The 12,747-nt window shown below is 43.5% G+C and overlaps 1 protein-coding gene across 1 annotated transcript in view; it reads right to left on the bottom strand.

The window, feature by feature from the left end:
• The window catches only part of CSMD2 (CUB and Sushi multiple domains 2), a 345,266-nt gene that overhangs the window by 148,823 nt on the left and 183,696 nt on the right, over nucleotides 1-12,747 (bottom strand). Inside the window, exons 9-11 of the mRNA XM_087760834.1 lie at nucleotides 5,758-5,845; nucleotides 4,431-4,555; nucleotides 1,797-1,918 (exon numbers count right to left, since the gene is read on the bottom strand). Coding sequence (XP_087616960.1) covers nucleotides 1,797-1,918; nucleotides 4,431-4,555; nucleotides 5,758-5,845 — 335 coding nt within the window. The remainder of the gene's footprint in view (nucleotides 1-1,796; nucleotides 1,919-4,430; nucleotides 4,556-5,757; nucleotides 5,846-12,747) is intronic.

Genomic DNA, 12,747 nt, shown 5'->3' with positions numbered 1-12,747 from the left:
GGCACGTCTACATCTAGCTCGCTACAACTTCTTTCCAAACACAGAGGACTGTTTTACATATACAAAAACTGGATTTTGCTGATCGTTGAAAGACAAAGATGCACAAAAATAAAGATATGTATAATACACATACCGCAGGCTAAGACGCTGATGTATTCAACAACCTGTCCATGCACAGGCAATGTAAACCCAAGGGTCTGCAGGCTACAGGCTGAACAACACAGCTGACACTTGAGCAGTAATAGCTGCTGTTACATGTGGTCTGCTCTCCACTTGCACATTACCCTGATGAAGGAGAACCTCCTGGGTCTGATTAACCAGTAAATCACTCCTAATAAATCAGCACTGAAAAATATCCTGATTCCACACTCCAGTTTTCCAGAATTCGGGTCATTACTACACTCCTCTGCAGCCAAATGAAGACATCCGCTGGATGAAATGACCAGCTAATGACATACCTTTAAATACAAACTCATTCTGAAATTGGAACATAGGAATATTCCTCATTAAAATCATAATCCACCAGTGATCTGCACTTATTAAAGACTTGAACCGAGGTCAATGGGGAGAAAGAAGCAGAAGCGAAGAGGCTCTTCAGCCAGCCCCAGCTCTAGCTGCCCTGCCACGGCCAGCGCTCCAGAGGTCCAAGGTGCCACCCCATCAGCAGCAGCAAGCAGGCTACAACTGCGGATGGTTGCCAGCATTTCTACAGACCATAACTATTTCTAGCAAAAGATGAGATCCTGGGACACCAACGTGTTTGTGAAATGCCTTCCTTGGATCAGCGGCAAAAGGCAGAGTGCCAAAACACAGGACTGCCCAGAGGCAAGGACCGAGGCATAATTGACAGAATAAGCACATGAGCTCAGTGACCTGGCATGCAAGACTTGCTCATGACCTAACGGAGGTGATGTTAGTAGGAACCCAGATACTAAAAAGAATGAAACTTGTCGTCTTCTGAGAGCAGAAGATGGTGAATAACACCTCAGAAAGCGTATTTTGAGCTACACAGCGAAGTAATTTTTGTTCTTATGTTCCCATATGGATCTGGAGGAGAGAAACAGGCTGAGTTTGCAGGGCTGGAAAAAGCTGTGAGGCACTGAACACTGCCCTCCCTGAGCCCGTGGAAAATGGAAAGGACTTGATCTTACAAAGGCCAAGGTAGTCAAGCTTTCTTCTCCACATGATCAGCGACAACAGACTTGAATCCCACATGCAGACCAGCGGGGACAAAAAATCCCCACCAACCTCCCCTCTTCCAAACCTCAGTGAAGACAGAAAGGACTTGTTTATAAATTTACAATACTGCATAAATAGCAGTAGACAGAACCATACCTCCCTCCTCGCTTGCCCTCTGCCCTCTGGGGGCTGAAATCCCCGTAGGTTAGGGCCCAGCTACCAGCCAAAAGGAAGTGAAAAATCAGCATTCCCGGCACAGCCTTCCTGCCCCGACTGAGAACTGGCTTAATGAGATGCTTTGCTAAGCTGTTTGGCATTTCACCGCCATTCACGCCAAGATATCAAAGAGGTTTTGATTAAAAATAATTACATTCACTTTTAATTACATCCTTTAACAAAATGAATTTTCAGCAGAGAGGCAATGTGATGTGTTGTGGTCTTTAAAGACAGTTGAGAAACATGTGGAAGAAGTCTGTGGGGGGAGAGGGGGCACAACATCAGAAACAAACTTGAATGGCTAAATATCAGAGAGTAGTCCTCTGTGAAGCAGCACAGCTATACAACATTTCAGCTAAGGCTCTGAAGTAATGACATGGAGACCCATCTCCGAGACCTACCTTGGCTGGATTGAGCGCAGTGATGACCCACACACAGTAGGCATTGTTATCGTATTGTACAGGGTAGTTGGGAGAAGTTATCACACCACTGGGACCACGGAGGTACATATCACACATCCTAGCTGTGAAGAGGAAAACAAGACAAATGTGGGAGTGAGGTCTCTCAGCTTCGGGATGTATACGGTGTTCTTTGTGGAGGAGAGAGAAGTAGAGATGCATACAGTATGGAAGTGGGGGAGAATTGCTGCTGTGTTGTTTTTGCTAGCCAAAAGATTCATTTTTTTTCCATGTAACACCAGAGAGGAAGGATTTATCTGTGATGAATAGATGAGTGGGGTGTTTCCAGGGGCTACCAAACAGATGGACCACCAGACCCACCACCAGCACCCCATTCTCTAGCACTCAGACTGATTTGATTTATTTTACTATATCAAAGCCCTTGCAGAAATACTTTCATGTCCAAGACAATGAAAGCAACTACACAGAAGATGCCAGGTAAGACACAGCTCCTTTTTAACGTCCCCAGAAGGCCGTATTTCCTTTCTTCACTCCAGGTCAAAAAAGAATACTGCACAGCAAGTATTTACCAGGTAAGGGCTGACTTCATTCTGGTATGACTGTGGACTCAGGGCCAAGATGGCAGCTCAATTTTGTATCTTAAAAACATCTTAGGCAAAGTAGAAGCTGAAAAGTGCTCAAGTGGGGAAATTTTTGCCTGTGGTATTCCTTTGATGTAGTATTTAACCAGAATATGTGAACAGCAGCATCCTGGTTTTGTAACTGCCTCTGCTGTTGTGATGGATCCTCAAAATTAATTTATCTCAAAGGAGCCGTATTTGCACATGTGGCATCTGCAAGGCTTTTCCCCGCCTCCGAATAGCAGTAAAGCATGGAAAACGATCTCCTGGCCAAACTGTTTGACTCCACAGGTGGTCACAAGGGAACATGCGGAACACTGAGAAGCCGCCTGCACCCTCCTATGTGACCCCATCCTGGAGCCTGTCACACACGTCCCATCCTACCTGACAGAAAAAAAGGTAAATCCCGTTATTCCCATTTTAAAAGCAAACAAGAGCACAAAGGGATTAAGTGAGTCTTCCCGGGACGCAGAGGGAATCTGCTGTAGATGGGGAAGCTGAAAAACAGTCTCCCAACAGTGGCAAGACATTTGATCACTGGGTATTAGAAACTGGTACAGTCCAGGGGGTTAAAAGCTGGCTCACCAGGCACCCTGCAATTTGAGAGAAACTCAATACCCAATAACAAGATGAAACAAACAGAAAAAAGTGGTATAAAGCTGAAATAAAAAGCAAATGGAAAACTTTTTATAAAGGAAAAAACACCCCAAAAGTTAGCAGTTAAAAAAAAAATTGATTCATAGAATCATAATAATGCAGTCAAATCCTTTCTTATCTCTTGCAAGACGACACCATAAATTTCCTTTCTAGTGTCACATATTTATGCCAAATATCCTCTTACACTGATTCAATTTATTCTAGGCTTGTTTCAAGAATTAGATGGGATTCCAAAGCCTTGAAAAAAATCAGCAGATGAAATTAAAGAAAAAAGAACTGAAAAAATACCGATTTATAACTTTAAGAGCTTTAGAGGGATTTAATTAAAAATACTACAAGTTGTTCATTATTACCATTACAAATACCACAATTATGCATGCCATTTTTAGAGACAGAGAGGGAATGAAAACAAAATGGCCAAGGGCAAAATGGGCATTAGGTTTTTTCCTGCTGAAAGAAAACTCCATTCACTGATGGCTCATGGCTGGGCCACAGGATAATCAAGATTATGCCAGTTAGGAACCAGTCTAAGAAACCCCACATTGCTGCCTACTAGCAGCAAGTTCCACTAAAGAGAATCTCCCTCCATCTTAACTTTTCCAGATTTTGTTTCAGGCTTTCACCTTTTCTCCCCTCTCCTCCTTATCCCATAAAAAGAAACACCTGGAATAGAGAGAACAGAAGGGGACAGAAACATCGCGAAGAGATGAGGACATAGTACACAGGTACGATGGACACAAATATAATCCATATGGTCCAGACGTAATAGCTTACGAAGCTCCATAGTTAACGGCAATAGCTTTACTAGTGCCATTATGCAACAGGAACAGGTGTTTTTCTTAAAACCTGCATTTCTGCAATCAAAAAATTGCAGGAGAACAAAGCAAAGGTTTCTTTCTCAGGCTTGTGCTGAAAAGACTGAAAAATTTGAACCCATATTACTCTCTCTCACTCAGCCAGAAAACAAGAATCACCATTAGAAAAGAATAAAGATCCTATTGACTTTTGACCATGAAGCTGGCAAGACCAAACTCCCATTTCCAAGAGCACAAACGCACTCAGGGCAGAGCTGCGCACACAGCAGTAGAGAGCTGACTTTTCCCAACAGGCTGTGAGCATCGAGAGGGGGCTCTGCTAGCCGTGGCCCTTGCCTGAGGCAGGGTTTTGAAAACAGATCCGTACCACGGGCCGCATGGCAGGCTGAGGTCAAGAACCAGCTGAGGGATCCTCACCAAGCAATGACCAACCTGAGGACAGAATGGGTGATGCTCGAAGGGGACATTAAGGAGATGGGTTCTCTCGTTAGTCCTCATAACTCAGTAAAATGTTGTCTTCTCACCTCTGCACACTGGCCTGTGGTCACTCCATGCAACAATTATGTCGCTCACTCTCTTACAGGTGATGCTTTTGGACCCTTGTAAATCATAGCCCTCGTTACAGGTGAACTGGATGCTGGAGCCCAGCCTAGCAGACAGAACAAAGGGTGAAGTTAGCAACTGAGACACTTCTGCAGCAACAGCTCTGTCACTTTTTACTATCCCAGTGATTCTCCAAATTGTGAACAGAGAGAATTCACCGGCCCTCCAGGCAACAGCAGAAATGAATGAGGGGCAAGCTTTTGCCTCATGCATTTGCTTGGGCTGGGCGCTGTTTGCCTGAGGTGGTGGATAGTCCAAGAACGGATTTGAGTCTTTCAATGCAACTTCAGTGGGAATTTTGTTCCGTGCGGGAGCACAGACTCAGCCCCAAGAGATGACATGCGCAGCATTCTTATAAAGGAAAAAGAAAAAAAACAAACCCAAAAACCCCACCTTTATCTACTACTGAAAGGTTTGTTCTTTATTCTATCGCTTTGGATTCAGACCCTTTGCTGGTTTAAGCCAATGCTGCCTTATTCACTGCAGTGACACAATGCTGGTTTACAGCAGCTGAGGATTTATCCTGTGGCATTTAGGGACTATTGGGAACTCCCTTTCCTCCACCCTCACCCCTCCGATCCATTTTCTGGATTTCAGGAGAATTTGATAGACTCAGGTTAAATTGAAAGACACTTTTAGTGAACAAAACAGCCATCGACAGCAAAATAAGATTAAATATTGATTCACTATTGCTCACAGCAGGCTGCTTCATTCCTGCACACTTTAAATGAATGCAAGCAACTACAAGGGAATAACAGCATTGTTTTAAACTTTGTAAGAAAACAATTATCTAGCACCATGTATACTTATTGACAAAGAACTGTACCAGTGCTTTGGGAAGTCACCTCAAATTCACTAGGGGCAGGGCCATGCTGTGACTTCAGCTAATTTGAGAAGCAATTTTTGTGCTGTTTAAGACAGTTCTGTCGGCACTTAACTGGAGGGGGGAATGACAACAAACATTGATTATACAAGCCTGGCTCAACGCCCGTATTGTGAAGAGAGAAATACTCTGAGAGATCACTACAGATCCTCATCTGGGACATGGTCTCCCGAACGCACACGTACACATTTATACACACTTGGTTCTTCTCCATCACTAGTCTCAGCAAGCTTTTCAGACATAATACATTTAGAGGTGTGCAGATGGTCTCTAAAAAACAGACTACATAATGCCAAGGAGCACACACAATGGTTACAGACAGTAGCTTTGCAGCATGCATAAACACACACATAAAAGATTCTTACCTAAAATCGTTGCCTATTCTTTTGCCTCTCTCTGGAATCCCAGGGTCTGGACACATATTATGTCCCTGGGACACACCAACCTGAGTTACTACAAAGCAAAAACAGCACATACAGAGACAGAATAGCAAAAGAAACATTCTTTCATCAACTGTCTTGGTGGATGTGGAGAGAAAAATGGCAATTGGTAGCTCGAAAACCTGAACGTGTTCCATTTTGTTTAGAGAAAAACAGCTTTGGAAACAAATGCAACTGGAATCATTTCAGCTCAGTTTATACACCAAAGTGTTTTCTAGGAAATGCCAGCTAGGGACGCAGTTTTCCCTCCGTTCCACTACAGAAGTACCTCTGAAAAGAGTTTTTTTATTCTGCAAAATTACATCAATTAAACAGCCCATTTCCGAAGCCTGTGATTAAAATGGCCACCTGCGACACGACAAGGTGACAGCCTGCCGCCCCTCCGAACCCATCCGAGTGGTGCCAGGGAAAGAAAACAACTCGATGAGAAGGTAGGTGTATGATACCAGGGGAAAAACCAAGCACAGAACAAAAGGGAGAAAGGAGAGGGAAATGCAAGTCTAGCATTTTAAAGCAAGTAATTTAGTTTGAATATGAAAAATTTTATGGAGCAACCTTAATGTAACTGCCAACAAACATGAAATCTATGAAGTGGTGATCGGCACTGAATAAACACCTTCAAACTTCATTCTCTATCCCCCCTTTCCACCTTCCCCCCCAGCCTGTCAAATGGCGCAAACAAGCATTCAAGCATTGACTTGGGGTGGATAGAACCTGGGTGGCTCCTGACAAGGATGAGATGAGATTCGGCAGTATACTGATTTCAATTTTGAATTCCAGCAACTACCAAAACGCACGATAATATGGGACAAAGGCATGATTTTGTAACAGAGTTGTAGAAGTTTATGGGGCTCAGTTTTCTCGTATCGCTAAGGGAAGGACGCAAAGAAAATGCGATACTTCTTAGCAATGATGCTGAAGCATGAATCTTAAGCAAGCATGGTTCCATTCTACCTCTGCCTATCACTACATTAAAGGAAAAAATCTCAAATTATACTTCAGAACATACTGTGTTAGCACAGTGCCCCAAAGACCACTGCCAAATGGATGATAGTGCGGTGATAAAAGCATGCTTCTCACACCAGACATGTTGGCTCAACAATTTGAGATCTGCTTGGTGCCAAACACGGTGAAAGATATGGAGGTGCATGCACATAAATATTGACATAGGAAGATAAGCACGTGGAGTGTCTACACATGCACAGACTGCACAGCATGAACGCACAAAAAGGCAAGACCATCAAATACTGTAATTACTCATTGGTAAATTACACCTCACGTAGTCAGGCACCACAGCTGGAAGATACAACACTGTTCCTAAAAGGATGGAAGGATCACTCTGCTCCCGCTGGTACGGGGCTTTCACCTGAGCATCTACACCCTAACTGCTGGCTCCCTATGCTGAAGACATTACAGCTTCTGACCTTCTCCTAAGCTCCAGGCACTAACATCTCATCCCATCCCCTTCAGCTTTGAAAGGGCCTTTGCCTCTCCTGGCTTCCCTTCCCGCCAACCCCCTGCGCCGGGCACAGCTGCCGTGCTGAGGGACCGAGTGGGATGGGGCAGGGGCCGTCCCTGCCATCCTCCTCCGGTGCAGCCGCCGCACAGGGCTCCGTGTTTCGGCATGACGCTTTGGTGCTCCACCATCTCCTCCACGCGTTTGAGGGCAAAAGAGGAAGCGAGATATGGCTTTATAGGAAACCAGACTCCCGAGAGATTGCTTTCCCTCTTTTGCATATTCATAACCTCACGTTAAGCTCACTCACGTGGACAAGCAGAGACACCAGCAAGAGACAGAAGCATGAAAGCGGCACACGGTCTCTTTTGATGGCTGCGTTTTGTAGCTACAAAGCTTTGCTGCCACCTTTCACAGATTCTGATGATTCTGAACATACACCGGAGTCAGAAGGAAGGGAGCCCCTGCCCACAGCAGGGATTTCTCTCTGATATTTTCAGCGACTGTGCCCTGCTATCTGAAGCAGCCATGACAAAACGCTGCTCCAGGAGCGGGTATCTCCAGCAGGTCTCAGAGATGCAAAATAATTTGGTGATCCTTCTGCAAATGAAGATGCCAGCTTCCAAGAGCCCTTCTCTGCTAGTGCTGGAAATGACATGCTGCTTCTGAGAAATGAAAGGTCGGCTGAACAAAGTACATAGGTGACACTGTCTTCCTTAGGGTGTCTTAAATCACTGCCTACCTACGCAAATATGATGATTGTGGATGCAGATATCTCCAAACAAAGCAAAATTCATGTTTAGGATAGAGTGCACAAACTAGGATTGGATGTCACAAGCCCGTATGGTATTTAAGGAAAAGTACTAAGATTTCTCATCTTACTTCCATGACTTCTGCAGAGTAAAATCACACTAAACAAGATATACCTATAACGTACACATGCACAAACACAGCTTCTACAGATACGTCTGCATTCAAACACTTGTATGCTCTTCCTTGCAGAGCAGATTACCCCATTGCCTTTCCACACCAAATTCTTTCTCCCATGGTCAAAAGACTACACAGACAACATCCTTTATGCCCACGTTAGTTACTCTGCACCGGTATCGCATCCATTTGTTACGTCCCATATCAGTGACAGCGAACCTTGAAGCCTCTGATTCACAGCTTCAGGAGGAAGCACAGCTACAGATGACCAGCGAAACCCCACAGGCCCCAGCGGGCAGGTTGTCAGTTATCATTCACATTTCTGAAGGCTAAAACCAGTTCTTCTCTTGTTAGCTAGCATTTATTAGTATCTATATAACACGTGTAGATAAACCAGAGAACAGATAAGATAAAACAGAGCAAGGGGGAAAGGGAAGGTATCTCCGTATCATGATAGTTGGGACATTTTACTTGTAAATGTAAAAGAGAGCAAAAGAAAAGGAGAGGATGGATTAGATGGTCGCTTACAGAAACTTTTGTTCTTCTGTCTTTGGTTTTAAACACACACACACGAACATAAACTAAACCAAAGGTTATAAACCATATTTGTTATGCTGAGAACTTGCTGTCAGTACTGCGTTCATCTCCCTGAAGGTTTGACTGATCTATGCCTGGACTGTAGCACTCCAAAATGAATTCTTCAAGGTTACTAGGAAAACAATACATCTTAAAAACCATGATGAACTGTTCAATTTCTATGTTATAGGCTCAAGGATTCTCTCCCCCAAACCACAGAACTAGTTTTCCACCCCTTCATTCTCCTCCTGATTTTTTCAACAACTTCCTTCTCATCATGTATTCAAGAACAGCTCTGATTGCTTTGTTTGCCACAGTAATCTACTCCATCTGTTGAAAGAGCTCAGAACCTTCTTTAGTTCTCTGTATCTCCCCATATTAATAAAGAAAGTTCACTGACAGATTCCCAAGGGACAATTTTTTATTGAATTTCGGAATGTAAAGTATGAACTACAAAATAAAGCAGCATCTAAAAAGGTTTTACAAAGACTCAACATTTCTCAGCATGAGAAATACAGTGAAAGCAAGTGAGCTTTTCTACTGGCATGGGGGGTGGGGAGGGAAGGATTGCAGCAGTAATTAGTTGTTTTAAGAAGGTTAATCTTTATGATCACGCTACGGCCTGCAGTTACTCCATGCAACCATCTGGTCAAGGTAACGGGTTACAAACTTCAGTCCTAAAAGCAGGAGAGCTGACCCTGACAGCGTGCTCACCCCAAAGCAGCGCTCGCTGCCTTTCCGATCCAGGAAGGTCCTTCAGCACCCAGCAACCAACGTTAAGCATTTCCAGAACCTCGGTGGTACTGATCCAGACGTTAAATACTCACGTGTCTGGCAACATGCAAGCATGAAAAGGGTACAGACTTGGGCTGTGAGGCCCTAGCACTGGAGAGGACTACTTCCAGCTGGAAATTTTTTACTTGGGCAATTCTGAACCCGTATTTCACATCTTGTTGCTACCTCAGAATAGTTCAGAAGTATGCGAGTTCAAAAACATTTACAGACTTTCAGATTTTAAAGACCATTTGCAAAGACTGTGTTTGCAGCATGCCCTACTTAAACCAAACACAGCTCCTTCCCAAGCTGTGCTGCCTAGCGCTAGAACCCAAGGCTGGCTCCTCTGTTGCTCAATACCCACTTGGTGCTGTCGCAGTACAGCAGGGACCCACGTACTCACCCTCGTACCTCAACACCTGATGCAGAAAGCAGGCTTGCTGCAATGCTGAACATATCTAGAAGCTTCCATACACTCGGCCGAGACCTAAAACTGGTCAACACCTCCAATATGACTTTGCATTTGTACGTTTAAAATAGATTTTGACAAGTCTGAATATACACCGAACTCGCACCACTTCATACAATCCCTTCCAACAATACCCAGAAGTGCATTTTCAGGTACGCCTCATTCAAAGGTCAGAACAGCAACTTTGATGCCGTTTTGTAAAAGCAAAGTACCATGTTTTTCCCACTGTGTGAACATGAAATACACACACTAACATACTGCATGCAGTAAAAGAAATAAGCTCCTAAATGTAATCTAAAATTTAGAAATATTTCTTATCTCCTATTCTCCAGAGCTGTATTATTTTTCCTCTAAAAATGATTAAAGCAAGTTGTCCAATTAATTTTAGGGATGGTGAACAGTATGAGGCACTCGATTTCAATTTCAAATAAACATGTTTGACTGCAACCAAATACAATTAGCATCTCCCCCAAAAATTCTGTATTTTTATATATTCTTTTTCTGAAATAGTACAAAGCTGTTATGTGACTACATTTTGCCTCCATTCAGACACATGAAACACACAGACTTTAATTCGGCCAGGTAGGATCTGGCAGCTGATGACAGCGTCCACCCAGCAAACCAGAAATCCTCCGAGAGACCTGCAGGGTATTAAGCACATAGCTGCAAGCTGCCTTATGCGGCCACAGTCTTCAAGGGAGAATTTTAGGACAGGTGCAAACAGCACTAGAAAATGTTGCTGGTAAGAAAGTCTTTGAAAATAAAGCATGGCATAGCTCTAACTATTATCAAGAGAGACAGAAATTTCTAAATTTCTGATATTCGAGCCAGATGAAATAAGAGCAACACTAGCAAACTTCACAGATCTTTAATCAGCCTGTCCCACCTGTATAATTATCTCTGATGCATATGCAGACTCATAAGCTCTTGGAAGTTGGAGAGAAGAAGGGGCATGGCTAGCCATGCAAATCAAAAAAGCAAGGGAAAAAGATGATAACATTTTGGGCTCCATTTTCTGAAAATGAACCATTTTCTGGAGACATCTTCTCTGAAATCAGCATTTCTGAAGTTGAAAATTTACTGTAACAGAAGTGTGACAGCAGAAGGCTGTGCAAGATAGAGGTTAATCTGGGTTTACAATCCAGACCTTGCTGAGAGCAGTGCACATGGAAGGGGCTGAAGGCACAAGGGTTGTGGCAAGCACCATGCTGGTAACGGAAAGGAATGTGGGCCACAGTACAATCACCATCTATATTATTATAGCTTAATAGCTTTCAGGCTAAGCTGCCTTCCTACGCTCTGTTTTGCCTTATCAAATATGACAAGATTAGCACTACCCAAGATGCTGAATTGACAGCTTTGAAGACTGGATCCTGCTCTCCGCTGGGTGAGGATAAACTGGGCAGAGGCAACAAGAACTTCCTACACTTTTATCCTCAGAAGTGGAACACGACTGGGCAAAGCAGGATACGCTGGGAAGGAAAGTTCAGTTGCTGTCTTCTACTCAGCCTTCAGCGCCTTCCCCCGGAGCCCCCGGCAGGGATGGTGCTGGCAACATTCATTAGCAACAGGTAAAACTGCTGCAGGGAAGCAGCCTAGCATTCCCAGGAAGGCGCAATGGGAATCCTATATATTCTCACTACCAGAATACTTACATACAGTAAACCAATGACTCCAAACCAGGCTAACATTTTTCACTCGATGAAGACTCCCTTCCCCACATTCCCCAACATCCAAGACAGCAGGTATCCACTCCGAACACATCCTTTCGTCTCCAGTGCCCACACAATCAAAGCTAGTGATATTTTCCAACAGAATTTCTTTCTCAGTTAAGTGAGCTGAAATGTTTATTACAATTAAATTCTTCTTGGCAAGAATGTATCGTAGGACCGGGAACATCTTGCATACAGGGTTTTTCTTAAAATTGAATTAATTTTCTCTAAACACGCCCCACCATTTTCTCCTGAAAAACTGGAGACTATAAGCAGTCTCCTGTGAGCCTAGAAGTGAACCATTTTCATTTCAGACAGACAGCAAGTGATGTTTTAAATTCAGTTCATCCATTTTTGTTAACTCATTTTGCATCCAAAATTCAGGCGAGTGAAATGTCCAAATGGTACCTCTTTGATGGCTATAATGGACTATGCAACAAAATGAGCAATTACGTCCTCTCCTCTAAAAACTATTTTAAGAAATGCTACATTCTGCTCCTATTTGAATTTATATAAAGTATAAACTCAAGTTAAGTCGGATCCCTCCTGTTTAAGAGCCCAGTTGTCTCTCCCGAGCCTCATGCATAAAGAAACCACGCGTCTTGCTTCTGCTTTGCAAAGAACCTAATGTAAAGATGAACGCACCTAACGGATTCGCTTCCTGCAAGAGGAAAATGCAGCAGCGACAAAGCGACATCCTGAGCACGCCTCTAACATATCAACCGCTAGATACACTGAAAGTGAGTAACTAATCGGGAGACCATAAAAATCAGTATCGTAAGCTCTTGCACAGCAGTGGTACGATTCTTCTGCAGGGACAATTAAATACAACACAAAGAGAAAAAGAGAGAGACTGCTACTGCCTCCATAGATTTCCTCATGGGTCTTTTTTAGTGTGGTTCCTTATCCCTACTTCTAATTTTACAGTAGTGACATTAATTCAGTTTCCAAAATTGTTTACGGTTGGACACTTTCCACACTAAAAGACGACAGAAGTCATG

The sequence above is a fragment of the Nipponia nippon genome, unplaced genomic scaffold (assembly GCF_047370975.1).
Source record: "Nipponia nippon isolate SJK-2023a ecotype South Korea unplaced genomic scaffold, ASM4737097v1 scaffold_23, whole genome shotgun sequence".
NCBI lineage: Eukaryota > Metazoa > Chordata > Aves > Pelecaniformes > Threskiornithidae > Nipponia > Nipponia nippon.
Note: the sequence above shows the minus strand (reverse complement) of the source record. Positions and strands in the feature narration are given on the sequence as shown.